The sequence below is a fragment of the Chiroxiphia lanceolata genome, chromosome 10 (assembly GCF_009829145.1).
Source record: "Chiroxiphia lanceolata isolate bChiLan1 chromosome 10, bChiLan1.pri, whole genome shotgun sequence".
In the NCBI taxonomy this organism is placed as follows: Eukaryota; Metazoa; Chordata; class Aves; order Passeriformes; family Pipridae; genus Chiroxiphia; species Chiroxiphia lanceolata.
In genome coordinates, this window is record NC_045646.1 from 1976127 (window position 1) to 2003857 (window position 27731).

Genomic DNA, 27731 nt, shown 5'->3' on the forward strand with positions numbered 1-27731 from the left:
ACCTAAATCATCAGCCCAGGCAATGAGAAATCCAGATCCCTGCTCTCCTTTTAGCAACAGTCTCAACATGAGTCAGGATTTAGCCCCTGGTAATTAGTCTCAGTATTAACAGAAGCTTCTGTTGAGAAACCTCCCTTTGTTTACTATTTCAGCAAATTCACCTGATGATTTTTTGGCCTTTGAATAATATATTCATGAGACAACGGGGTATGTCCGGGTGATTTTATTGCTGCTTCACACTCCTGTAACTTGAAATTCCTGCCTGTTTATTAGTAAGAATGAAACACAAATTCCCTCCGTGAATGACTTGGCATCATCATTTTGTCACCAAAAAAAAAAGGTGCACAAGAGGACCCCTTTTCCAGGGTCATGGCCATGACTTTTCCAGAACCCATACCTGGGAAGTTCATCTTTCTGAGGTGCTGTTGAGGCACAGAGTGGTTAAACAACTTGTCTGTGGTCAAAGATTGTGGTAGGAATAGGAATAAAAAAATCCAGGCATCTAGGAAAGCATTCTAAGCACTGGGGCATCTCATCTTCTGCCAAGGAAGCAGAAGGAATTGGGCTGGATTACAACCAACAATTCAATGATCTCTTTTCTCCTGCTTTTACAGAGCAGGCCTTATTAACTCGTCAGCCTTAAACTGCTTCCATGGTTGATAGAGTTCAATTAGTCTTCTAGTTATCAATCCTTCATTGCCTTAATTCAGAATATTAATTCCCTCCTTCAGCCAGCAGGAAATCTGCACAGAAATTTCCTTTGGAATTGTTTTGTACAAACTGTAGTAATGGGATTAGTTATGTCAAATTTAATCAAACCTAAATTTATCAGTAACAATATTTCAGATGGTTTCAGTAAAGGCAGGACAGGATCTGTCAAGATCTATTAAAAAATGACCAAGGAGCCAATTCTCCCGTTCCTCCCCCACTCCAAAAAGATTGGGATTCAGCACTTTGCTGGACTGATCCCATCCCTCTGCTCTTGGCTAAGGAGAGCAATCCAGCAGTGAAACAAGGAAAGCAGCACATGGAAATCTGGGACAACGGGACATCAGACCTACACCTTAGAGACAGCACTGGATCCCAGCTCTGTCTGGGGCTGATTGAGGGGCAGATCCTGCTTGTTAAAATCTGTTTGGAGTAATTGTTTCTAGAATGCAGTAATAGCCAACAAGTTCTCTTGTACATAATTAAGAGTTTAAGCTCTAAACCTAGTATTTCATATATATATAAATATATATAAATATACATATAAGAGAAATACATCCACAGAGTATTTATTACAAAACAGTGTTTTATCATTGCTGAACAAATGACTTGGTTCGTTTGCATCTTACAAAATGACCTGATTTAAGGGATTTAAACACTTCTCACCTATTTCGTTTCCAGGTGCTCAACTCCACCTTTCTCATTGTTCAACAGCCACATTTCTGAGCTGAACAACCCTGAGCAAATAAAAAAAATAATAAAATGCTGCAGAGTCATATCTCGGAAGCATCTGCAGGTATAACAGTAGACTTCAATATTGTCAAAGTTCTTTATAAATATTTATGTATAAAAGTTCCCCAGACTCCAATATTTCCAGATTTAGTCGGTCCAACAAAATATGTTAGCATTCTTCAGAATCTGATGATAGAAATCCTTAAAGTGTTTCGAATTCCTTCAGGATTTTGAAGGACTCCTTGGATCTGCTGTACTGTTTGGCAAACGTGGTCACTCTATGGAGAGCTTCTTCCAGCCCCTCTCCAGTGATGGCACAGCAGGGCTGCACGTACCAAGTCCTGTCACTGCAGTACTTCTTCATCTTGAACCTCCTGGTGATTTCCTCGGCGTTCAAAGCTCCAGGCAAGTCCTGCTTGTTCGCCAGCACCACGACCGGCACGTTTTTTATGGATTCATTCCTCAAGATGAGCTCAAACTCTCTCCTGGATTCCTCCAGCCGTCGCTTATCAGAGCTGTCCACCACGTACAGCAGTCCATCTGTGCCCTCCAGGAAATTGCTCCAGACCTGCCTCATTTTCTCTTGCCCTCCAACATCCCAAAACGTCAGTGTGAAATCTCTCCCGGTTTCGATCATATCCACATTAAAGCCGATGGTTGGCGTGGTCAGAAAAGCATCTTTATACCTGAGCTTGTACAACAGCGTGGATTTTCCTGCAGAATCCAGTCCCAGCATCACTATATTGGCTTGCTTCTCTCTGTGGGGTTTGGTGTTCTGGTGGCCCATTTCTGCCCTGGAGTTCTCCACTCCAGCCAGGCTGGGCTATTCCCTCCCTTCCGTGAAGCCAATTTGCATGGATGTCTTTCCTCCTCCGTGAGATGAAGCACGAAGAGGCAGGAAGGGGAAGAAGCAGCTCTGTGCTCTGCAGTCAGTAAAACCTCTGTGCAAATACACCGGGTGGTTTATCGGGTTGATAACAGGCCAGCAGTGCTCAGGAAGGTGCACCCTCCGTGCCAAGCCTGTGGGTGGGACACCATGAGTAACCTACCAACTGGTCACGGGCACAAAGGTTACTGCCTTCCAACAGGTCTTCCAACACTTCCAGGACCAGCAGCCTGGCTCTACTCCCTGATCCGTGGGCTGGGGAAAGTCTGCCCATTGATCTCAGTGCATGCTCAGAGATCAATCCCTGCATCCACATCCATTTTGGAAAAGGAATGATGTATAAATGCAACGAGTGAGGAGGGGAAGTCCTAGGGTTTGTCCATACTTATGAATACATAAACTGACAAGGTGCCCTCAAAGTGCATCTTCCAGCAACAAACCAATGTCACCTTGAGTTCTGTGTGCAGTTTTGGGCACCACAATATAAGAAAGATATTAAAGTATTAGAGAGAATTCAAATGAGGCCACGAGGATGGGGAAGGGTCTGGAGGGGAAGCCACAAGAGGAGCAGCTGAGGGCACTTGGTCTGTTCAGCTGGAAGAGGCTGAGGTCAGACCCCACTGGGGTCTTCACCATCCTCCTGAGGGGCAGCAGAGGGGCAGGTACCGATCTCTTCACTCTGTGACCAGTGACAGGACTAGAGGGAAGGGCCTGGAGTTATGTCAGGGGAGGTTTAGGTTGGATCTCAGGAAAAGGTTCTTCCCCCACAGGGTGTTGGGCACTGACCAGGCTCCCTGGGGCGGTGGGCACAGCACCAAGGCTGCCAGTGCTCCAGGAGCATTTGGACAAGGCTCTCAGGCACAAAGTGTCCTTCTTGGGATGTCCTGTGCAGGGTGAGGAGTTGGACTTGATGACCCTGCTTGGTCCCTGCCAGCTCAGCATTCTCTGTGATTCTGTGTCAGTGGTTTCTAATCTGAGTCTCCCCAGGCCCAGGGACTCAATCAAACTGTTACAGAGCTCCTTTAAAGGCGGGCTCTGCTCCACCCGCCTGCCTCTGCCCTTGGCACTGCCTCCTCCTGCCAGGGCTGTGAGCTGGGGGTTCTGTTTGTATGAACAACTTTAACTGCACTTTGTATGATGATATAATGAGTAAATATAGACCTTACAAACCAGTCATCGCTGAGACTCCGCTGCCTGAAATTAAAAACCTCTGTTAGCTTCATTCTGCTCTACTCTGTGCTTGCCCACTGATGAAGATTTCCTTCAGTAAATGGACAAGAATCAGGGAAATAACTATCTTGATAATTTCTTTTGCCAGCATTCTAAATAGTAAAATAAACCAAGAGGAGACAGAAAATTTAGTCTGATATTATTGAATTCCTATTGAGTCTCCATTTTTCAGACAGTAGACAGACCTACACTGGGCTGGCCCAACACATACCAAGTACTGTAGCACTAACTTGCTCTCACGCCCAAAGAAACCATTTGTCTTTGCTTCAGAAAATATATAATCAGCAAAAAGCTGTGAAGGTCTTGGTGGCCAAAGGAGCTGCTGACTGATAGCACAATCATTTCAATAATTACGACATTGATTGCTCACATATTACACGTTGCGTAAAATAGACCTCAGCCTTGTCAGACAAGTTATAATCTGGTATCTCTTGAAGCTAAAAGGGTTAGACCAGAACTAATTGGGGGCAACAAAATATGACAGTGCTGTGCATTTTTCATAGTTAATAACACGTATAGATTACGTGGAGGACTTTTTGCAGGAGCAGGTCATGATGTATTAAATCCAGGAAGAGAGGGTTTGTGTTTCCTTATAAATAATGTATATGAACGAACTGAAAGATGGGGAGGCAACTCTGTGATGTGTAATAGAGTCAAATGAATCAGAATTCCCTGGAAAACAGCGTGCAGCTCTGACGAAACATGGTATCTTGAGCAAGGGCAAAGCCTGGCAGGGATGGAGGGTGCTGTGACTCGAAGCTCACACAGTTCTCTGCTCTGTGTCTGCTCCAGCTGTGTTCAGTGTTTATGGTCACCACTGTCACTTCTTACATCAGGCCGTCACTTCATGGCAGTGATTGAGCAGAGTCTGATTTTCACCAGCTAATTAAAGTGAAGACCAGCACAGAGCAGCTGCCCTGGGAGGGCATCGGGATTTGGTCATTTCTAACTGTGCCAGAGCCCACACGAGTTCGGTTCAGAGCAGGATCCTGTGATCCAGAGCTGCTTCCAGTGAGGATTCCTTGCATTGCTTCGGAGTTCATAACCAGTGCGAGATCAAACCACAGGACAGGGTGTGATGCAGCTCCTGCTGCCGGGTTCTAACCCCATATTTGCTCCCCAGCACGGATGGAACATCCACCTTTGCTTTGTCCAAAGGTGTGTTTGCCTGGCCGGGCCGGGACTATCCTGTGTTTAGGGTTTGCCTGTAGGTTCGGTTGCACAACCCCGAGTCATAAACCCGGGACATCTGATTTGGCACCAACTAATCTGCGCCCGAAGCACAATAACCCTTTTGTGTACCTGTCGGTTTTGTGTAAACTCTGCAGGTCGCCGAGTTGCCCGGGCAGGTTATTCCACTCGCTAAAGTCAGCAGATGGGATGGAGGGAGTGAATCCTCACCGGGGCCATTCCAGCGGCCGAGGCAGGAGGGGCAGAAGGCGCCGCTTGCTCTGCCCAGCCCTGCCCGGCCTTAGCTCGGGATTCCTGCCGGAGGGAGCCGCCGGGATGCCCCGGGAGCCGGGCGGGGCAAGGCGCGGATCGGCGGGGCCGCTCCCGGCGCTCGGGGAGGCGGAAGGGGAGGCGCCGCTTCCCGGGCCCGGCAGGGACAGGAGGGACACGGTAATGGGAACGGGAATGGGCAATTGGGATGGGAGTGGGAAATTGGGATGGGAGTGGGAGCGGGTCCCCCCCGGGCCGCGGTGGGTGCGGTGGGTGCTCGGGGGGAGCCCAATGACCGCGGGCACCGAGCGCGGCTCCGGTGCCTGATTTTAATAAAAACCACTGGTTTTAATAAACCCGGCTTTAAATCGCTGCCTGGGTTCAGCAGAGGGCGGCAGAGCCCCTCGCACCATCCCTCCCTGGTGCTTCCTAATCCCTGGCACGAGAGAAGGCGCCTGGAACAGAGAACCGGGGTTGCCCGAGCGGTCAGAAGCGAGAGCAAGTCGTTGTTAAAAGTCCTTTAAAATAGTTCTTAAAGTATTGTTATACTAGAGCATCGTACACCGGCGTCTTGCAAAATTTCCACTAGATTGGTTGTAAACCGCATGGAATCACTGGCTGGTCTGGGTTGGGAGGATCTTAAGGATCATCCAGTTCCACCCCTTGCCATGGGAGGGACACCTTCCATAGACCAGGTTGCTCAGAGCTCCTCCATCCAACCTGACCTTGAGGCCAAGGGACAGGAATAAATTTCCAAATAATTTCTGCTGGTAGCTTTAAAAAGCAAAAGGATTTGTTTTTCTCTACATCTAACATTAAGATATTTAAAAATCTTTAAATTGGACGATATCATAGTTATTGGAATTGTCAGTCTTCAATGAATATGAAAATTTCCCGCCTTTTTCCTGCCAAGCATGTCCACACTCCATAATTCCCTGGCTGAAGCACAGTGTGAGAGATGGATCTAAAATCCCTGTGGAGCATGTTCAGCACATGTTGCCTCACCTTTGTTCCAAAGTTCATCGGTTTGATCTCTTGGCACAATCTCAGAGCCACCGAGTTGTGAGCTTGGAAGAAAATGAAAGGAATTCCCTGGAAGGAGCAGTTCCTGACCTGGTGCTGCTCCTGATGCGCCTGCTGTACTGCTGGAAGGGGAAAACTGCCAGCAAATAAAGCCTGGAAGTGGTGGAGAACCCACTCTGGGAAGCTGGAAGGGCTGCACCTGCACCAGGACTGGGCAGAAGGTCCAGCTCCACTCAGACCTCGCTGCTTCAGCCTCCTTCTTTTGCTTTAACCTGTTGAAATAGGAAGAGATGGAGATTTTCTGAGGGCTGTCTTTGGGGTTTCCCCTTGGATTTGCCTGTTTTCCTGCCTGTGTCTGAAGTGGTCAATGATCCTGGAGGGTGACTGCCATAAAGAATCAAAGTCCTTATGTTTTTTTCCATTAGGCAGCCAAGAACTGATCCAGCTGTGACATGCTTTTACTTTATCAAACCCTGATAAATGTTATTGATACAATAAGCACTGATATATATATATATATAAAAAACTTTAATTATTTTCTTCCACTGTGTATTTTCATATTGTTCACTGAAAGTCAAGTTGGTGGATATAGAGAGAAGATTCCTATAAGTTCCTTCCTGGTTTTGAGAGGGATCAGTCCAAAAATCTTCTATTAAATACTTATTTATATAGAATTGCTTTAAATCCATTTTAAAGATACATCTTTGGTGAATTTTAAAGAAACGTGCTCCAGGTTTTTCTTTTAAAGGATGATGAATTTTAAGTCAGATCCTACACAGAAATATGAGGCAGGTGGGCTCTGGCAAATCAAATTTCCTTGGATTCCAGTGTGCTGTGTATTTGTCAAATACAAAACATTTAGAAGCCCTGTGGTGATATTTTTGAAGATAAACAGTAATTAATTGTGCTGAGAAATTGAACCTTCCTTCACCCTTACTGTGTCTTTGTGAGTACTTTACAGTGCAGGGTAAATATTATTACTGCAAACATCAGAAATCCTTTAGAATTCCTAAAGATGTCTAATGTATGAGCACAGCATGTGCAGTTTTAAAGAAATGCAGGAAAGGTAAACAGTGGTATGTGGAAGGTGCAGGGTTTAAATTGAGTTTTGGGACGATGTATTGATTGGAATCTCTAATCCTGACACTGTAGGAATGGCTTCAGCATGGATTCCATGGGGTTTGAAAGTACCTGCTGAGGAGCTGGGGCTCCAGGCCGAGGTGTGTGTCTCAAATCCAAACATGACCTGGCTAATGGTAAAAATGGTGATGGTTTTGGTCAAAAGTGGCTTTATTAAATCACTTGATTTAATTAAATGAGTTGATTTTTACCTTCTTCCACCTTCAGAACAAGCAGCTGCTCAACCCTTAAATAGGGGATGAAATATTTTTGTGTACTTTTGCTGTCTTGGCTGATTTGCTCCAGCTCATACAAACCAGTAGGAATTCCTGTGTTTAAGAGAAATCCCACATTTTGAAGCCTCCGAACATCCACTTGCTTTGGAGCCGTTGGATTTTGTTCCTTCCTGGCGGTGGAATCGAGTGGGAGAGATCGAGATCACAACATGGACCTCTGAGATCTCTGGGATCACAACATGGATCTCTGAGATCTCTAGGATCACAACATTGGCTCAAATCCATGCAGGGGGGATTTCCAAGGAGAAAGCCAGGAGGTTTCAGTCCAGGCCGTGCTCCATGCTCTGCTGTGATCCATGGAGAGCAGGATGGAACAGCTGGATCAGGGAGGCTTGGATTTGTCTTCACTTTACACCACGCTTCCTGCTGACACTTTAGAGAAGGAAAAGGTGATATTTGGATAACACTGCTCTGAATGCTACTTGTTCCTTTCTTTTCCAGCAAGAAAGATGCCTCAAGACTCGTGCAGTGGATTCTGAAGGTCACCAGTGCACTTCCACGGATAGACCATGACACTTATTCCAGTGGGTGCCACTTACAGGAGGCCCTTGAAGTGGGTTTTTGTGTTTCTCCTGGTGTTTTCCATGGTAACAATGTTGTACATAACCTTTCCTTCCAACGCTGTGCTTGAGAAGGTGAACCTGATGTATTTTTATGAGTATGAACCCGTTTACAAGCAGAACTACCTGTTCACGCTGCGGGAGCGCTGGAAGTGCCGGGACATCCACCCATTCCTGGTCATCCTGGTGTCTTCCAGGCCGAAGGAGGTGAAGGCCAGGCAGGCCATCAGGATAACGTGGGGCTCTCGGAGCTCCTGGGGGAGCCACCGAGTCCTGACCCTGTTCTTGCTGGGGCAGGACACCCAGAGGGGAGACAACGCGGCAGAACTGTCGGTGGAGGACGAGAGCATCCTCTATGGAGACATCATCCAGCAGGATTTCGTGGACACCTACGACAACCTCACCCTGAAGACCATCATGGGGTTCCAATGGGTCTCCGAGTTCTGCCCCAGCACCAGGTTCCTCATGAAGACTGACAGTGATGTCTTCATCAACACCCCCAACCTGGTGAAGTTCCTGCTGCAGCGGAATTCCTCGGAGACCCTTTTCACTGGTTACCCCCTCATCAACAACTTTGCCTACAGGGGCTCTGACAAAACCAGATCCATCTCCTACCAGGAATACCCCTTCAGGTTGTACCCTCCCTACTGCAGTGGGTTGGGCTATGTCCTGGATGGAAAGCTGGCCCTGAGGATTTATGAGCTGATGAGCCACGTCAAACCCGTGAAATTTGAGGATGTTTATGTTGGAATTTGCTTAAATATTCTTAAAGTCAACGTCAGTGTTCCAGAAGATGCAGAACAGTTCTTCCTGTATAAAGTTAATTTTGATGTCTGTAAGTACAGGCATCTGATTGCAGTTCATGGCCTTGCACCGAGTGAACTCATCCAGTCTTGGCAGGATTTGTCATCCAGCAATTCCGTGACTTGCCTTTGATTCTGGATTAACACACAAACTGAAAAACCTGTTTGGTGTAAAAACAACATTTAAAGGGCAGGGAAATGCAAACCAAAAGCAGTTCTAGAGATGCCTTTGACAACACTGCAGTGGCAGCATTTCCCTGGAACATCCCAGTAGTCTTAAATAAAAATACCAGGAATTCACAAAGCACTTTTCCACGTGGGTATCCCACACACTCAGGGTACTTTGGAATGCTCAGGGTACTTTGGAATGCTCTGTCCCATCTGGCTCTGACACCTCCCCACACGGTCAGCTACAGGGATTTCTGTCTGAATCTTCTGGAATGGATGAAAAGTCACCAAGGAATAATGTTTATGCCAAGAAACCAGCTTTAAGGATGCTTCCCAAATTCCTGCCTGGATTGATTTTATGGTTTTATGGCCACTCTCCATTATTTATTCTCTGCCTAGTGTGAAGCAAAACAACCTTCTTTCTGTGTCTCACCTCTGTGACCCTTCTGAGAGTGTCACACCTGGGTGTTTAAATGTATCACCTCTGTCAGGCTTCCGAGAACATTCCAAGCCCGTGGGATCTGCAGGAGCTGATGGGAAATTCTGGGAAAGTGGGGCACTTTTTGTGTGTGTCTCTACAGACATAAAATAGAATGGCTTTGGCGTCTTTGACAGTGTTCCCAGACTCCTGGAGGGCAGGTGGAGTTCACTGATTATGAGACATCCCAAAACCACTGGGATAATCAACCTCCGTATATAAACATCTCTCTGTGTGTACTGATGCATCCCAAGAGCTTTGGAAGCCACAGGGAAGATGAAAGCAGAATAATTTCTCCTGTGATTTATGTCTGCTTTTCTCAATTAGTTTCCTTCCCCCACATTTTAAAACGCGAAAAAGGAAGAAACCCCCGATATTTAAATTTAAAGAAGACAAACTCTGCCCTGTGTGTAAAGACCAGTTTTTAATCACTTTATTCATATCAGCAAGGCCCAGTTTTCAGTAGTTTACACTTCTAAGAGACAACAATACAGAATTTTGCAATTGCATGAACATAATTAATCTGGACACATCCACTACACGGGGAGGAGACTACGGTGACATCCTGTCCATGGAGCAGCTCCTGTTCCCAGGGATTTTGCCTGGCAGAATTCCACAGTGTCTCCTAGAGACAAACCACAAGAGGTGCAGAAACCTCCAGGACCACGGGGGGAGGTTTCAGCAGTGCCTTCATTCCCTTGTGGTCAGGATTGAGTTTGGCTCTTTTCCAACAGCTGCACGTGGGGTTCGGGTGGGATCGGAGGACGGGTTATTTTTTTAGGTATAAAAGTGAGGTTTTGGGGACAACACTCTCTAGACAAGATGTCAGTGTTCTAAGGATGGATGTTAAGCTCAAAGTTTTTAAAAAATAAGAGGTGTTTTTTATTTTTGTTAAATAGCTGAAGATACAGAATTGGGTAAGTGAGGGAAGGATGCTCTTGTATTTCCAGAAACAGGTACGACTACAGCTGTGCCACGGGTTTAGGATCTGGGATTTGATTGTTCTGTGGGCAGATCCTGAGAGCTCTGTGAGAAATATTTGCCTTGTTCCATGATTGTTCTTACATCTCAGAACCCAAACCCCTCTGTTTTTTAGAAGCCTGCCATGTCACGTGTTCAGAAATAAATTATTTGCCACAAGAACACTGATACTACAGCACAGTTTTTATTACTTCCCCCCTCCCCCCCCCAAAAAAAATGTAATTATGACTCTGCAGGCTTCAGAAAATAGATAAAGCAGAGAGTGGTCCTGGTGAGGGAGAAAGGAGAGTCACAGAGGACCAGAAACACACCCCATCACCTGCCAGTATTTGGGGTTTCTGGGCCCCAAGTACTGACACTGCTCAACAAACAAAGGTTTGTACACAGTGATCAGTTTGAAATTAATTGTCATCTACAGTGACAGCAACTCTGCAACGAATCCCACTGGAAAATGAGTCCTGGTTTTCTGAAAAAAACCCTCCTTTCCAAATCTGATTTGTGTTTGAGTCTGACCTTATTATTGCTTAAAAGGCTGGAAAATTCCTAACTGTAAAATTCCTAACTAAGCTCCTGTTTCTGCTTAAAGCAGTGATTAGGGAAGTTTTTAGCATGAGCAGCCATGCAAGAGGTGAAAAACCTTCAGACCATGAGCTAATCTAAGAATTGAACTCAGGGGTGGGCCCAAATTTTATTGCACCTGCCTAAAATATTGTATTAAAAATGCCTAAAATTTTTCCAGATCCTAAGGGTTGTTTTTGTGTTTTTTTTTCTCATGCAGTAAGTGGTTTAAAAGCTGTAGTAAATCAGAATTCCAAGTACTTGTGATTTTATAGGAAAATTGGGGTTTCTGACTTGAAAAGCCTAATGGTAATAATCCACTGGGCAAAGATGTTTGGGAATTGCTGCTGGATGGGGAGCAAAGGGGGGGTTCTGGAATTCCCTGCCTGGATGTTATTCCAGAGGAGTTAAAATGCTGAAATGCTTCGTGTGCATTTGGAACAAACAAATTCCAAATAAACCAGGCAGGGGCAGCATTCCCTGTGATCAGTATTCCCAGGACATTTGGCATATTTTCTGAAGTTTTGCCTTATGTTTCCCAGTCCCTGCTAAAGCAGTTCAATGCAAGTAGCTCACAGATGCCTGGATGAACAGCAAACAATGGAATTTTATCAGGTTTCTGTCAAATTTAAACTAAAACCTGATTGAAGGATGTGCCTCCGAGTTCCTGTTTCCTTAGGGATGCTGAAGGAGTGTGGAGCTCCATATTTCCCAAATTTCCCTTTGTGTGCAAGCAGCCTGTTCCACTCTGGTCCACTTATGAAGTATTTGCCCAAGGCAGAGGTGGCAGGGACAGGGATCCCAAGTTTTGGCAGGACAGGGATCTCATTCCTCCCTGGGAGGGTGGGGAGGCCCTGGCACAGGTTGCCCAGAGAAGCTGTGGCTGCCCCTGGATCCCTGGAAGTGTCCAAGGCCAGGTTGGAGCAACCTGGGATTAGTGGAAAATGTCCCTGCCCATGGCAGGGGTGGAACTGGATGGGCTTTAAGGTCCTTTCCAGCCCAAACCATTCCATGATCCAGGCATTTAATTATAAACCCAATATGTTTCTCTGTTTCAAGTATAAACCCATAAAATAATACTTTATACAGCCAGGTGGGAATTGTTCTGTGTTGGACATTAAGCTTCAATCTTACAGGTTCAAAGAAATTTCTATATATCTCTAAGAACCTGATGTTTCTTTTAATCTATTTTAAAAGAGGGAGTTCTTTCAATTTTAGGGAAGAAAACCCCACATTATGTTGAGATGATTAAAGAATTATGAGGCCTTGGATTTTCAGGATGGTTATTTTTAGGTTCAGACTTTGCAGAACTGACTTTTGTTCACTGGGAGAAGGGGCAGGTGCAGCTCATTGCAGGAAACACCAGCACTGAGGGATTTGGGAATTGGTGCCTGGATGGTGTGTTGGCTGTTTGGTCCCACACACTTTGAAAGACATTTGAGGAAAAGGAGGTGGGTGCTTTAAAAATCCACGTTTTGAAAGCTGTTGGGAGCATTCACAGGCACTTAGCCCAGCAATTTGCCAAAATTGTGTATTTTGGAGATTAAAACAGCATTTTCCCTAACCTGTGGAGCTTCTGGTGAAAGAAATTACGTGGCTATTTAAACATTACATAACCTAGAAAGGAGTGAAGGACAAACTGTTGTCTCAAGAATTGCTCCTGAGCCTCTTATTTATGGTTCTAGAAAGGCTTCAGCTGCATCCATTTGCTTACCAGAGCACCCAGACCATCCTGGAGAACTGGAGACACCTGGAACTTTTGAGTTACCTAAGGGAAAACTCCGAAACAGCTGCTTCCCTAAACCTTGTCTGGTCAGCACCATAGAAATAAAACTAATTAAACTTCAACTCAGCAGTAACTCTGTAGATTTTTATTTTTTTTTTGCTGAGTCCTCAGGTTTAGAAAGGTCATTTATGAATATATGGAGCTCAGCAAGGGGCAGCAGCTCCGGGCTCTGCAGTTGCCAACTTGGAATTTTGTACAGAGGCCTACATTTTCCTACTTTGGAAAATGAAAGGCTGGTAAGTTTGTTTTTTTTTTTTTTTTTCTGTAGTATAATCACTCACTAAATGTTTTGCTGGGTAAAATAAGTATCAGCTACATTAGCAATATATCCATATTATTTAAAGCAGGGCTGTCCTGTATCCTGAGAGACAGCTGGACACAAAATCCCTTATTTTCAGGCTGTGGCATTGGTGTTTCTGCAGCAAACACTGTTCAGGCTGGTGCAGCACTTCAGTTCCAACTTCTGGATTTGAAAACCTTCGCAATATTTTACTTTTACCTCTGTAAATGGTTTAACTCTGTAAGAACAGCAGCAGCACCCACAGTCAGTGGACAGTCCATGATGCTGGATGGCATTTGCCATATTTATATTAATCTAGACAATCTATCAGCAAAACTGGCTCATTCGTGTCAAATTGGGTATTTTTAGACATTTTAGGAGTACAGGTGATGCCACCATCCCAGTGCCACCTGTGCCACCCCTCCCTGTGGGATGAGATCCCTGTGCCTGGTGCTGGGTGGTGCAACAGAAGAAGAAGTGGGATCGGTTTGGTGTGAAATAAAACGGTGTCTCCTGCCAGCCCTGAGGTGAGCAACGAATTCCTGAGTCCAGCTTGGGGGACAAGGGACAGGGGGGACTTTAAATCCCTCCCCTTTGCCACAGGGGCTGAGAGAGCCGCTGTGGAATTGGAGGGAATGCTGCTGCGTTCCCATTCCCAGGGCGGGCTCAGGCCACTAGACGGAGCCACAGTGCCACCAACCCCAGCCCCGGAGGGAGAAGCAGGGAAAGTCCCAGCCCTTCCAGGAATTCTAGGAAGGATCAGCCTGTCTGAACCCCTCCCAGTGTATAATCAGAGTGGTGAACTCCATGGCAATCCATGATCCCAATCCTGATCACTGAACATTAAAATGTCCCACGTGAGTTAACTGGGAGCTTGTGACATCCCTGGGAACAGCCCCAATTCCTTAAGCACTGGACCAGCTGAACTAATGAACAAGGTACATTTTGTCACATTGGACCACGGGAAAGATGCTCTTTGGCAGCAACTCAGTCCCTCAGTTCTGTGCCACGGGAGGCTCTTCCCGAGGGAACAGATGTCACCAACGGAGCCACTCGGGCTCGGGCTACAAAAAACTTCCATGGCAAGAGGAGCTCCCAGCTGTGTTCTGGCCACTGCCACCAAAAGGCAGCTCTTTTTTTTGGAGAGGTGCCCAGGCAGGAGAGCAGCAGGGAGGAACCCCTTCTGCCACGGCAGATATTTCTGGCTACAGCACCTGGCAACCCTTCCCAGCTGGAGGATGGAGTGTTAAGGCAGTGGGAGAACCCTGGATTGTTCAGGTTGCATCAGCAAAAGGTACATTACTCAACCTTATCGTCCCACAGCTGTGTCACGACAGAATTTGGCACAAATCAGCAAAATTCTACACGTCTAGGTTTGGATGAAAAGCTTTGCAGGCTGGCAGCAGGGAGCACAGGCAGGCACAGAGCACGGAGGTGAAAGAGCACACAAAGCCTCTCACCTCCTTCAGGCCTTCAGCTTCACACCTAAAGCAGCTGAAACTCATTTTTTAAAGTAATAAAAGCCAAAGTCACCAGCTCAACAGAGATGATGGGCCTGGATGGCCAGGACAGTGATGAGGGAGGGGGAGAGGAGGTTGCAGAGGAAGCTGAAGGTGCTCCAGCAGCTCTTGCTGCAGCTGCAGACACTTGAAGGTTGGAGCAGGGCTGACTGGTGCCTGCCTGGAGGGGCTGGGAGTGACAGAGGGAATGATCCTGGAATAAACATCCAGGCAAACCCCTTCTGTACTGCACTGCACTGTTTTCCTAAATCCTGTGAGCAGGGCTGGCTTCCAGAGTGAGCCACCCTCCCACTGCTCCTCATGGCTGGGAATTCCTTCCACCTTGTCTTCCTGTCTGTCACGAGTGCTGGAGCACAGCCAGCGAGCCAAGCTCTGGAGAAAGTCATGGATCCCTCAGGGATGCTCAGGAAAAGGTCACAGATCCCTCAGGGATTCTCACTCACCTCAGGAGTGGGAGCTGCAGGAGGCTCAGTGCAGCCAGCAGCTTTCACTCCAGTGCTTTTAATCTACTATGTTTTTTTTGGGAGCTGACCATCATTGCAGTTCCAACTCCCCCAGCTCCCCTGAAGGTGATGCCTCTGCTACACAAACATCCCTCTCCTTTGGAGCTGCTGGGTCAGATTCTCCTTCTCCCTGGGCAGCTCCCCAGGCTGTGTCCTCCAAAGGAGAGCTGGTGCAATGGAACATCTCCTGTGAAGGACACAGGAAAGGCTCTGCCTGGAGCTCTGACACTGCTGCTGTGCCATTGCTGGCTCCAGGACTGAGCATTCCCAGGGAAATACCACACAAAGTTTGCATTTCCCAGCCTTTTGACCTCAAACACCTTCTCAAAGTAAAACAACTGAAGTGCTCTGCAGTTTTTAACGTTTCCTGGGAGCTGCTCAACTGAACTGCCAAGCTGCACTGCCAAGTCACTGCATGTACTGCTCAAGGGATTAAAAAAGTTGGGAGCCTCCCGTCCTCCAGGGAAGGAGCAGTGCTGGACACTTCCCTCTCCTGCTTTTCACTTTTCAGAGTCAAAGGGCTCCACTCAGAGTCTGGGATGAGCAGAGGCTGCCAAGGGATCCCCTACACATTTTGGACAGCACTGATAAAGGCAACAGATCCAATTAAGAGCTGTGATTATCCCCAACAAATTAAAGGAGGGAGGTTCCTTGGGAAGAGGTAACCTAGGAACAAAACTGAAAAGACTAAGATAGGAATTCCCTCTCGAGCAGGAATTTGTGCTCTTTGATTTTTCTCCTTGAGAGACCCAGACCTGCTCAGCACCCAAGAACAGGCAATGCCAGTTAATGCAGCAGATCCCTGATTCCCCTCCAGACCCAAACACCAACAACCTCCAGCACCTTGAACCTTGAGCAGGTGGTCCAGGACCACATTTTGCAGGGAGATTCCAAGGATTATTACAATTCTCCAGCCTGTTCTGTTCATCTCACACACCCTGTCCCTCAGCAGTTGTTACCACGTGCAGAACAAACTCACACTGTCCTCCTTCAAACTTACAGCAGCCACAGGTTCCAAAACACAATTAAATACTGAAAGTTAGATCTAAGCAGGCTTTTCTCTAGATTTAACACAAGCTTTCATCTCTACAGTGCAACGATGCTGCCTGGCATTTGTACATTATCCCAAAACACGGCTGTGCCCCGGGATGAACACCACGAATCCATCTGCAGTTGGTACCAGGAATAACCACGTGAGCAGCCCTGACTCAGGCAGCTCTGAGGAACCCCCTGCTCTGAGGAGTTTTCCGACAGTCACTCATGAAATTAATTTTACCTTGCATTGCTTTCCAAGTCCATGCCAATAAAATAAGGTCGGGGTGATCCTTGGTGGAGGACAGACACTCTGCTCTCACAGCTGAGCTGTTTTCTCACACAGAAGGTGTCAGACCTCAGAGTATTTTGCTGAAGTTTACCACGAGTTGGTTTGGATACAATATGGCCTAGAATTGTTACAGAGTAATGCACAGCCTGAATAAACATGTGGCTTCAGGTAATTCAGTAACTCTACCTACTCACGTGCTTGGCAGGGATTTGTTGAAGGGGGGTGAGGTTAAATGAAGCCAGAGAGCCAAGAGTGTGGCAGCAGGGGGGGAGTTGGCTCCTCTTCCTCCTTCATGTAAGAGGCCAATAATCACAAACCTTTTCCTATTCAGCCTTATCACTGTGGGTTAAAAGGATGAGGAACAAGAGCAGTCCCAGCTATGGGGGAAAAGCAACAGCACTGCCCTGACCCTGCCGTGCACCTGGACTGACCTTGGAGACGGGAGGGGAGGAATCCAACGGGAAGTCTGCACAGGATTCGTAAAGAAAATGGTGCAATGGAAGGTTCCAGTCAGTTTTGGAGGAGCAGCAGCAAGGTCACCGGAGGCAGGGACACGTGGACAAACTGAATTCCTGTCATTGCTCAGCATGGATTTGTTGTATTGCTCCTGTTGTCAAGCACAGAACAAAGAGCAGAGGCGTCCGCTCCTCCCGCGGGGAATCGGAGCGGCTTTTACTCGAGCTTCCTACTGTGTTTGTGCCGAGTTCAGAGGGAGCCTCTGCTCACTGCTGCTCTTCTGCTTTGCTGCTACTCCTGAACTTCACCACCATGACTGTGATGTTGTCGGGGCACCCTCTGTAGAAGGACTGGAGGACGATGCTCTTGGCCCCGAAGTGCGGCTCGTCCAGGCGCTCCTTGATGAACCTCACGGCCTCCTCGTTGCTGAAGGCGTCCCACAGCCCATCAGAGGCCAGGATCATGAACTCTGGCTGCAGTTTGTCCAGGTCAAAGCTGAGGATGTCGGGATCGGGGATCACAACGTTCAGGTTCTTCAGGGGGTAGTCTCCCAGGGAGCGGGACATGGCCAGGATCCCCTGCACGCGCCACGAGCCGTTGAAGCTGATGAAACCACCTGCAGAGAGACACCAGCACTTAGAGCAGCTCTTTGAAACCTTAAAAGCATTTCTCTGGTTCCTGCCAGACCCAGCCTAAACTCCATCCTCAGGGATACAGAGCTCAACATGCAGGAGATGCCTTCAGCACATCTCGGAGTGCTGAGCTGGATTGCAAGAGCTGAAGCAGAGGAATCAGCAGTGGATCTGCCTTCAAACAAAGCAGCTCCCCCAGAGAGACCCCCAGCTCATGGAACAGCACAGGAATTCCTGTTCTACACAACTCAGTGCTCAGGAAAACTCCTGGTGATGCGCAGAGGAAAACAGCAAAACAAATCTTTCCATTCCTGTCTGTGAACACCTTTTCCTGTGTGGTTCGTGTTTCCCACTTCACATCCCTGAAGGAGACAGCACTGAGAACACCCTGCAGTGGGACACACGTCTGCCTTCAAGGCACAAAGCAAAGAAACAAGTGCAAAAACATTTACAGGCTCTTCCCAAACTGCTTCTGTCAAACAGGACCAAAATTCTGTCGGGGACAAACCGATGGCAAAACTCGACTTCGAGTCAGGAAAATGCACCGTGGGCCCTGACTGGTTTTGCCATCACCAGGGTTTAAGGATCTGGTTGAATCTCTTTTCTTTAGGGCTGGCTTGGAGGGAGGTCTGTTGTGCACTGCAATTGCTGGCTCTGCCACAGCCACACCTGGCTGCTCCACAGTGCCAGCGTGCCAGGAATGGGAATCGGGCAGCACTCAAGGTCACCCAGGAGACTTGTGGCACCTCCAATTCCTGTGCATCCATCTGCACACCAACAGCTGTTCCATCACAGTGTTCCTGTCATCCTAACGGGAAGGAGAAGTCACTCGAGGACAAACAATTTGCAAACATGGAACATTAAATGTAGGACAGGATTTTCTATCTGCAAACTGTCTGCTCTGGTGTTCTTACAAATGTCTTTGTTCTTCCTTCAGCCTGGGTGTTATTTGTCACCTGTCTCTTAAATCTTCCTGTAGCATTCCTATTCCTGGCTGGCTGATCTTATCTGTAAATTCCTTCTGCTTTCAGGTGAAACTATTTCATTTAAGGATTCATTGTTGCCTAAAGCTTGAAACTTGATCTGTGTTAAAACCAGCAGAAACAAAGTTCTTTAACTGGGTATTCTCCTGACCATTCCTCCGGAGCCTCCATGAGGAAGATGTTTTCTTCCACAGTCCAAAGAATTTGGGAGCATCCTCTCTGGATCCACAGCCATGCAAACCTACTCCACACTTACTCCAGGCTTTGCAGGTCCTATGTGGACAAAGAGACTTTTGGTGCCATTCTCAGGTGGCACCTGGAACTGCCCGTGGCACAAGTGGTTTCCTCAAGTGTCTTTGGCACTTCCAGTATTTTCTTTTGTAAAGGAATCCCAATCAAATCCATAGAAATGCTCAGGAAAAGCAAACACTGCAGTGCTGGCTGTGCCTGGAGAAAAAGGCATTAAAGGAACCGAGGCTTCTTGGCAACAGCACAAATGTTTTCCCTGTGAACAAGGGCTGAGCTCAGGATTATGCTCAAGGTGAATAACTTGAATTTCTGTCAGTGACAGTCACCTTGTGCTTCCTCCCAAGCCAAACCCAGGCTGTTCCAAGGCCATTCTCCTACACCAACAGGGCAATGTGAAAGCTGGAAAATGCCAGTGAAACCTGGTGATGTGGTTATTGTCACCTCCTCCAGTTCCTCCCAGCAGGGATCTGGATGCTGGGAAAAGCCAGGTGCCTTTTGTCACAGGAGCAGATAATTCAGTTGGGGCACTTTGCTTCAATTTTACACTTGGTGGATGGAAAAAAAAGGGATGTTCCAGAATGTAAAAGTACCTGGCAGTGGAATAAAAAGTGGATTGTATGTTTTTAACTGCACTCTGAGGCCATAGCAGTGATGAGATAATAGAGAAGGGAATGCATGAAGTCACAGGTCTAGAGAGAATATTTCTTGTTCTAACATTTACCTGCCCATTAAAATAATTTCTTCCCGAGTTGGAAGTTCCTGCAAAAATCCAGGTTCATTTTACCTGCTGTTGTGTTATAAAGCCTCATTTTCAGACAAATCAAATAATCAGATTATTTTTTTCTCCTCAGTGAATTCCTCCGGGGCTTGGCTGAGAGGGAAGTGATTTTACAGATAAATTTTATGAATACATCCCCCAAATACAGAAGGGGAAGCAAAGAGAGACCAAGATTTTTCTATTCCTTCTTCTCAGGACTTGTATGGTTTTCCTTCCTTCCCCTGGGGGGAGCACATGTGGCCTTGGCTCTGCCATCATAGTGATGACCTGTGGGTTTTAAATATGTTTTGTACTCATGGAAAAACTTGTTATTTCCATTTTACAGCCACAGGAAGGCTTGGAGGCAGAGAGGCCCTGCCCCTCTGGGGGCAATGCTCAGGGTGGGGTTAACACAAACCAGAGCAACTCCTTTCCTTCAGCAAGTAATTTGCTGCTGCTGTGGGAGCCAAAGCAGAAATGGGTTCAAAAAGACTTTGACAAATTCCTGGAGAATTGGCCATTAAACTTGATGATCCCAATGTAATTTCTAGCCCAGGAGGTGGCTGAACTGACGAGTGATGAAAGCAAGGAAGATTTATTGCAGAAAGGCTCCTGTTTGTTCCATCCTTTTCCTCTCCTCCTGCCACAATTTCCATGTTTGTGCTCATTAGATGGGAAGAAAAAAAATAGCTTTGATGAATTAGGTTCATGCTCTGCTTATTTTGGAGACTAAAGCTGGCTCAGGCTCAGACCCAGCCAGGCTGTGGGCAGGGTTGGGGTGAAGCAGCTGCTGCTCCTGGTTATTCACTGCTCCCTGCAGAGATCCCAAGGGATGGGATGGTCCATGGGCTGTGTTTGGTCTTTCTACCCCAACACCAGCTTGTTAAGGAGTGGATCATCTGCTGCCATCTCTGTCTGCCCTGTGATATCCCACTGGAAGGGGGAGATTTGCTCTGCTGATCCCTCAGTCGGGCACTTCCCAGCCTCTCTCAGGGAAAACCTGTATTTTTTTACGGGCGGGACAAAAAAAGATGGACTTTCACCCCAAAGCCAAACCAACTCACCAGCTCTCTTAATCCTCTTCCTCTCCTTCAGCTGGTAGGGCTTGTGGTCGTGGGACAGGGGGATGGCATTCCCGTCCTTGTCACACAGGACTCCTCGGGAATCCCCCACGTTGGCCACGGTGAGCTCCTTGTCGGACAAGAGCGCGATCAGACACGTCGTACCTGGGAGAGCAGAGGGAGTGGGGAGCAGAGCAAACACGGGGGGGGGGGGGTGTACATACAGAGATGTGAATTATTAGCTGGGAAATGTTCTTCCTGCCACGGAATCCCGGAATCACTGAGGTTGGGAAAGCCCCCCAAGAGCAGCGAGTCCAAGCTGGGACGATCCCCGGCTTGTCGCCCAGCCCAGAGCTCTGATCCACACTCAGAGAGTGGCAGGAGTGTTTCCCATCTCCATCGTGGAACTGGGCTTTTCCTAATGGCCAAGGAAAGTAATTAAAGTCCAAATTAGCCCCAGAGCCCCCTGGCTGCTCCCAAGAACTGAACCTGCAGCTCTGGGATAACCCAGAGCTCCCTCCCCTCATCCCCTCCACAGCTGAGGTCACTTCTTTATGGTTTTACTGAAAAAAAAAAAAAAAGGAAAAGATTGGACATTTTTAATTACTTTAGCCTCTAAATACAAAGCAAATGTAATTAGTCATTGATCACTGTATCCAACAGGTGTTTGTTGGCTCACGTGGCAGGAAATCGTTGGAAAAATGGGGTGTTTTTCAAGTATGAACATTATAGTTTGTATTTTCCTCATTTAATTGATAGAGTGGGGGGGATATTGAACAAAGCAGACCTTATTAAGACCACGACTTTTCTATATTTCCCCTCCAGCTACTAGGAGCTGCATTTATAAAAACTCCAGCTATTACAAATATTCCTTGCACGGGCTTTGGACCAGACAGCACCATTTCATCCATGCCCCAGAATCCAAAGATGGAAAGGAAGTTTTTAGACACACAGGTAAAAAGGGAACAAAGATTAAAAGGGAATTTTAGCACTGATGGCACAGTTACAAAAGGCACTCTGGTATCTCTCAACAGTAAATCAAATTAACTTAATGCTGTGCCCTTTTTCTTTTAGGCAGACTAGAGAAGCACAGGGTTGAGTTTTTCACCTCTGTTATTAATTTACAAGTGATTATTCATTGATAAAAAGGTTTATCACAGCTCTGGGAGAAGCCTGCCCAGTCTTGGGGATGAAACTCCACCACCAGCACTGGTACAGAGCAGGGCTTCAGCCTGTGCTCTGTGGCCTGAAAACCAATTTCTCGTGGCTGCTGCTTGTTGCATCTCTGCCCAAAACATAGTTAAAAGTTCTGCTTTGCTGTTCCCATGTCAGTAGTTAAATATCTCATGACTGGTATAAATAAAATAGCCAGTAATAAACAAATTGTGTTCAGATGCCTTGTGTCCCCAGGGTTTATTTTTGACTGCCCTGCACAGCCCTAAACTAGAGCTATTTTTTCACAAGGCAGGCACAGATAAATAAATATATTTATTAATAATTTTTTTGCCATGGATGTACACATTGCAGACCTATATGGATAGAGTTTCCCATTTGTTGGTAATGGCTCACTGCTGACAGGACACAGAGAGGAACCTGCCCACCAGGATCCCCTCAGGAACCCAAAAAATGAGTGTCCTGCTCCAGAATTATCTCCTCTGAAGCCTCCAGGATTTGGCCCTGAGGGTGTGAAGGCTGTGCCAAGAGGGGCAATAAGAGAATTACAGCAACGAACAGCACCTCCCTTGCTTTAATTTATGGAACTTTCCCTGACAAACATCCCAGCAGCCTCGGGCTGCCCTCCTGCATCCTGCAGGGCTGGGACCTGCCCTGGCTGGGCAGAGATTCCCAGAACCCCAAAATCCACCGGATTGGAAAAGAGATCAGCAGCTTCAGGGAGAGAAAGAACAGCTGCCTTGGGAGTTTGGGTGGGAAACAAAACCTGGGAGATGTAAAACTGAGTCCTGCTGGAGCTGAAACAGCCCCAGGAGGACCCCGGGGTGCTGCAGGACAGGGAGGCTCCAGGATCCACCACCCAGCTCACGGGTCTCTCTGAAGGTCAGAGCTTTACCTGCCCAACACTTCCATGTCTAAATTCCTGGATTCTCCTGCATTCCAGCCCACCCTCCTGCTCTGCACCCCCCCCCCCCGAGTGTATTCTTCCCTCAGGGAGCACCAACATCACGTTTCCTACCGAGAAAAACTGCGAATAACCCTGTGCAGCCCCGTGCTCAGGAAGTGAAATGCTTCCCAAATAGAGCCATTATGAGCACAATTTATATAAAAATGATAACACTGAACACAGTCTTCTCGGTTATATGATCTGTGTGGATGAGGGAGAACAGAGAGTCTGCGACAGAGGGTGATTTGTAAGGTGATTTAGGAAGGATCAGCTCTCTCCAGCTCCCTGATGGATGGCTGGGATATCCTTACATCCCCCACCTGCCCCGAGAAAGCAAAACTCATTTTGCTTTGTTTTCCTTCCCATCTATTTTTATTTCAGTCGTTTAACCTTGTGTGGAGTGAGGGAAACACCGAGCCCTTGTCAGCAGCCTCAGATTTAATGCAATTGCCCGACAGAAAATTCCCAGCAGAAAAGGGCCTGGAATTGAGAACACATGTTGGATGAGTCCCTTGGGGTGGCAGCCTCAACAACGCCCTGCCCAGCCCTCTGCAAAGGAAAGCAGCTGAAAAGTTAAACCCTGTACTAGACTGGCTGTGGAGATGCTGGTTTTTTTTTTAAGTCAGGTAAAATTATCGGTGTATTTTAGTATTTTAGCATCAGAAAAGGCACTTGGTAGAAGTCCAAGCAGCAGTTTGTGGATAATTGTTTCAGAAGGGGAGAAAACACCTGATTAATACATCAATTATATTAATTTAATATTATATATAATGTATACACATACAATTTTATATATAAAAATATTTAAAATGTATTCTATATATAATAGGGAATATAATTAAATATGTTATAATTAACACAATTATATTTATCTAATATTATATCTCTAATGTATATGCATATATTTTTATATACTAGACTATATTTCATATGCATTATATATAATATATATAATACATTATATATAATACATATACATAACACATAATACATATGTATTATATATAACACATATAATATATAATATATATTATATACAATACATATAATGTATATATTTTATATATATTTTATGTATTGTATATAAAATACATATATTGTATATAAAATATATATTCCTCTTTCTGGCTCTTCTCTTCCTCCTTTACAACTGTTGTTTTTAATCATATTTAGGGGCATCACTTTATTTCCTGCTCTTATAAACCCTCCTAAAAACTTACAGGACGATTTTCAGTCATTTCTCAGGCTCAGGCCATTTCACTTCCAGGAGTATTCCATGTTCCTGCAGGATCATTGTCCCTGCACAGCTGTGGGATTACAGATGTCAGCAGGGTGAGCCCAAGCTCTGCCTCCCTGGGAACAGCTTTAACCAAGACTGGGAGAGAAATATTCCCAAAATTCCTTGTCAGGACAAGGATTTAAACACACCTGGTGAGTTATTACTATTGGAAGTGTATTCCCATATTTCCTCAAAGGACCAAACAGAGCCCCAAAGCACAACCCAAGAATGACTCTGGATCGGTACTTTTTTTTAATTTTAAGGAAAGATATAAATCCAACAGATTTATTCTTCATTTTTAACGGGTTGTTCTGAGAATGACCCACAACATCCCACCACAGGTAACTTATTTATCCTCACAGCAATGGAGCATAATGATAAATTCCCTGTTAAAGCTCTTTGCAGGGAGAAAAAAACAAACATTTTTTCCTAACAAAGCATTTATTATCCCTGTTATTTATGATTTCTGCTGCAATTCTCCTGCTTTAATGTTCTCATTTTCTCCTTGTAAGCATTTTCTCTGGGGGGAAAACACCTCCTTCCTGCAGTGGCAGAAAGGGAGCAGTGTCCTGGGAAAAAGGGGCATCCCAGGGAAGGCCGAGCTCAACCCCCCACCTCACCCACAGCTGCACCCAGCAAACATCAGCTCAGAAAACACATTTTGGGGCTGACACCTGGCTCTGGATGCAGCTCCTAAATATCAATATCTTCCCTGACTGCCTGACAGCAGGGAAAACTGGAATTCATCTCTTTTGTCGGGCAATAATGAAACTCAATTTCTACAGGACTCTGAGGGGAGAGGGACCATCCATTACGGAAAAACCAATTGCTCACAGGACAAAACCACCTCTGGAATCTCCCAGCAGGTCTGAGCTCCCTGTTAAAATTCCAAAAATTGCCTTTAAATGCCCAAACTTTGCGTTTTTCCACCCTGGATGTTTGGAGGTGCCATAAATCAAAGGAATAGGATTAAGGGGCCGACAAAGCTTCGGCGGGAGAAAATATTCCTGCACAAAATTACCTCGGCCTCAGTCAAGAATGCCACTTTTTAAATGAAGGGATTTAAAGATTATGAGAGGATTTGTATCCATCTGTCACTTTTGGCCTCCTTTCATTTTGTAAAGCTTCCTTAGTCAAACCTCAAATCTTGCCAGCGTTGGCTGTTTTCAGACGGATTCGTTTTATTTGGGTGCTCCGAGGGACTGATTTCCTGAAGGGAAAAGATTCCCAAGAGGTGCTGGGATGTTGAGCTCACGGAAGCGCAGTTTTATTAATATTGAATCTTGTCAGAAAGGCCAAATCAACCTGCAAAATTGTGCCAAAGCCCAAGGCATTTTAGGGCAGTTCTGTTTGATTCCGGGTGAGTGGATGCAACTGGATTCTACCCCCTTTGGGAGACACCCCTGGGAGAATGGAGTGAGCTGGGGGTGCAAACTCTTGGAAAATGGCCCTTCCAAGAGGGATGGGAAAGGTTTCCTGGATGGGAAAGGTGTGGAAGTGCTCCTGTACATGCAGCTACCGACCCTTGGATCACCTCAAACACCTCCCTTTCCAGTTCCCCCGGCTGACACGTGGCAGAATTCCACGTGATTACTGAAATGAAACCCTCGACAACACACTCCAGGGTGGGTTTGGTTGATCCCTCAACTAATTCCCTTTCACCACCATCACTTCATTTTCCCAATGTGAATTTTGAAAGTTTGTTTCTTTCGTTTTTCCTGTCCCACCAGCAGCTGGAGTTTCTCCCTGAGTTGATTTTGGTGTGGAAAAAGGCCAACAAAAGGAAAATGCCCCCCCCAAGGGCTGACTGGTTGGAGCACCTGGGATCACCCACAGCTGCTCAGTTCTATTTGACTGCCCATTTTCTGTGCTTTGCTCACAATCACAACTTGTTTCAAGAGCAGGGAGCACCATTTCTGCCTTTCTAGTAAACAAGAGCCATGATTAGGATGATGACAGGGCTCCCTCACCGTGTTTTCATCTCTAGAGGTGTCTCCACCTGACTGGGAAGCTGAAATTTGGGGGTTTTTATTTACAGCTCTGCTGTCTCTCCCTTCTGAATGTGTGTAAATGCTGGGACTTTCCTAAACCAGTTATTTCTGTGGCTTCTCATTTGCACCTGATTGTTTTATTGCATGACAGAAATCCCCAAATATGGGTTTCAGGCAGTTTTAATCTTAATTTTCGCTGTACAAACACATAGTTTTCTGTAAAGGAAAAAGCTTTTTTTCCTTCTAACAGGAGTCAGTGATTTCCTCCATTTCATTTTCTCCTTCCTAACAAAATCCCATCCATCAAAATATCTGGAGAGCTGGAGTGACCAAACCAGGGGACAAGATTTACACGACTCACCGGACTGGGAAATTCTGCGTGAAAAGAGATAAAGAGAAGCAACAACTTTGGAAGCTGATTTTTTTTATGCATCATTAAAAACAGGCCGTGTGTGATTAAGGAGATGTTCTGCACCCTCATTTTAACTCTTGATTTTGAGAACTTGTGTGACTCTGAGCTCCTTCTGTCTGCAAAGGCAGCACCCGGGGCTCGAGAGCATCTCAGATCACAGGAGTTGAGGGAACCAGCCTTATTTATTGGGTTAATGAGGGGATGTCATCAATAAAGTGACAGAGCTTTGTAATTACTTGACTCCAGCAGAGCTCCCAGCCCTGTGAGCACCCTGTGAGCTCCACCTGCAAAGGGCATTTGGAGCTGCTCGAGTGCCCTCGAGATCAAAGGAGCTCCAAGAGAATCTCCTTGCTGGTGAGTGGGAGGCTGAGGAGGAGCCTGAACGAAGCTGATAAGTAGTTAGAGCATCTTAAGCACTTCAGGGCACTGCAGTGTGAGTAGAAATCATAGAATAAAGTACCAGCAGCTTGGCAGGGTTGGGTTTGCCAGAGCTGGGAGTGACGAGGGACTCGGATGGTGACAACTTTATCAGGGTGCAGAAACCAACCCAGAGGGATCCACAGGGCAGTGTTTGCAAAAACCATCTAAGCAGGGTGAAAAACCACCTAAACAGAGTGAAAAACAATCTAAACAGGGTGAAAAACCCAGTTATGAGTTCAAGGCTCCTGCCTAAAGTAGCTGGAAGGAAAACCTGGAGCCGAGCTCAGCACAGTTCCCCAAGGGCACCAGGGGAGGGACGGAGCAAGGAAGTGCCACCAGGGATAAGAGAGAACCCCAAAATGGGGCCATACTAAGTAGAAACCCTCTTTTTGTACTACAAGGCTGCCTGAGGCTGGTGGTTGGTGGGGCTGTGGATGAAAGGAGATGGTGAGTTCCAGCCCTCAGCCACGGGTGGAGAACAAAGAACAGCATCTTTCAGATCTCTCCACACACCTCCAGCCCAACTCCTCGCCAGGAATATTAATTCAGCAGTAAAATCATGAACTGCTCTGTCTGCTTGATTCTTTCTTTGCAAGGTTGCAACTTAATAACTTATTGAAACACTAAGAAACTTGGTAAAATTCAGGGCATACAGCATTTACTGGGGGCTATTTTGGAAAATCAGTGAAAAACATCAAGAGTGTGTTTTTTCCTTGTGACTGTAAAGGAGTCCCTGCATCAGGACAACTCTGAAGGATCTAAAAGCTGGAAGAGATTTCAACCTACTAGAGAACAACGTGCTAGTAAAAAGGAAATATCCAAGCTGAAAACCCCTGGAACTGCACTGTTAAAATGCCTCCAAACCACACAAACTACCTGGGTTTTACTGTCCACGTGCATTGTGGGCATTTAAAATCAGGTTCTGGGACCAGCCAGCACACTCTGAGCTGAGAAAGCCCAAAAATAAGTTAGTTGTG

General features: G+C 46.3%; 3 protein-coding genes across 5 annotated transcripts in view; 1 reads left to right on the forward strand and 2 right to left on the reverse strand.

Annotated features, from left to right (window-relative positions):
- The first annotated feature begins 1306 nt into the window (after window positions 1-1306).
- On the forward strand, window positions 1307-11158 carry B3GALNT1 (beta-1,3-N-acetylgalactosaminyltransferase 1 (globoside blood group)). Of its 3 annotated transcripts, XM_032697541.1 has the most exons (3): window positions 5132-5176; window positions 7172-7239; window positions 7876-11158. In XM_032697541.1, exon 3 carries the CDS (start codon window positions 7944-7946, stop codon window positions 8928-8930), a length of 987 nt encoding a protein of 328 aa, XP_032553432.1. In that variant the 5' UTR covers window positions 5132-5176; window positions 7172-7239; window positions 7876-7943; the 3' UTR covers window positions 8931-11158. The 3 variants fall into 3 exon arrangements, with proteins under 3 accessions (XP_032553433.1, XP_032553431.1, XP_032553432.1); XM_032697542.1 differs by lacking the exons at window positions 5132-5176; window positions 7172-7239 and adding an exon at window positions 1307-1504; XM_032697540.1 differs by lacking the exon at window positions 7172-7239 and having other exon boundaries at window positions 5094-5176.
- Window positions 1316-2227, reverse strand: ARL14 (ADP ribosylation factor like GTPase 14). The gene has a single exon (XM_032697543.1). It carries the CDS (start codon window positions 2225-2227, stop codon window positions 1643-1645), a length of 585 nt encoding a protein of 194 aa, XP_032553434.1. The 3' UTR covers window positions 1316-1642.
- A 1818-nt stretch (window positions 11159-12976) lies between the features above and the next one.
- The window catches only part of PPM1L (protein phosphatase, Mg2+/Mn2+ dependent 1L), a 79317-nt gene continuing 64562 nt past the window's right edge, over window positions 12977-27731 (reverse strand). The window contains exons 3-4 of the mRNA XM_032697539.1: window positions 20537-20698; window positions 12977-17467 (exon numbers count right to left, since the gene is read on the reverse strand). Coding sequence (XP_032553430.1) covers window positions 17118-17467; window positions 20537-20698 — 512 coding nt within the window. The 3' untranslated portion in view covers window positions 12977-17117. The remainder of the gene's footprint in view (window positions 17468-20536; window positions 20699-27731) is intronic.

What these genes read in the sequence shown, in the direction of transcription:
- ARL14 (XM_032697543.1), bottom strand. Translation starts at nt 2,227, where the DNA reads ATGGGCCACCAGAACACCAAACCCCACAGAGAGAAGCAAGCCAATATA.
- B3GALNT1 (XM_032697542.1), top strand. Translation starts at nt 7,944, where the DNA reads ATGACACTTATTCCAGTGGGTGCCACTTACAGGAGGCCCTTGAAGTGG.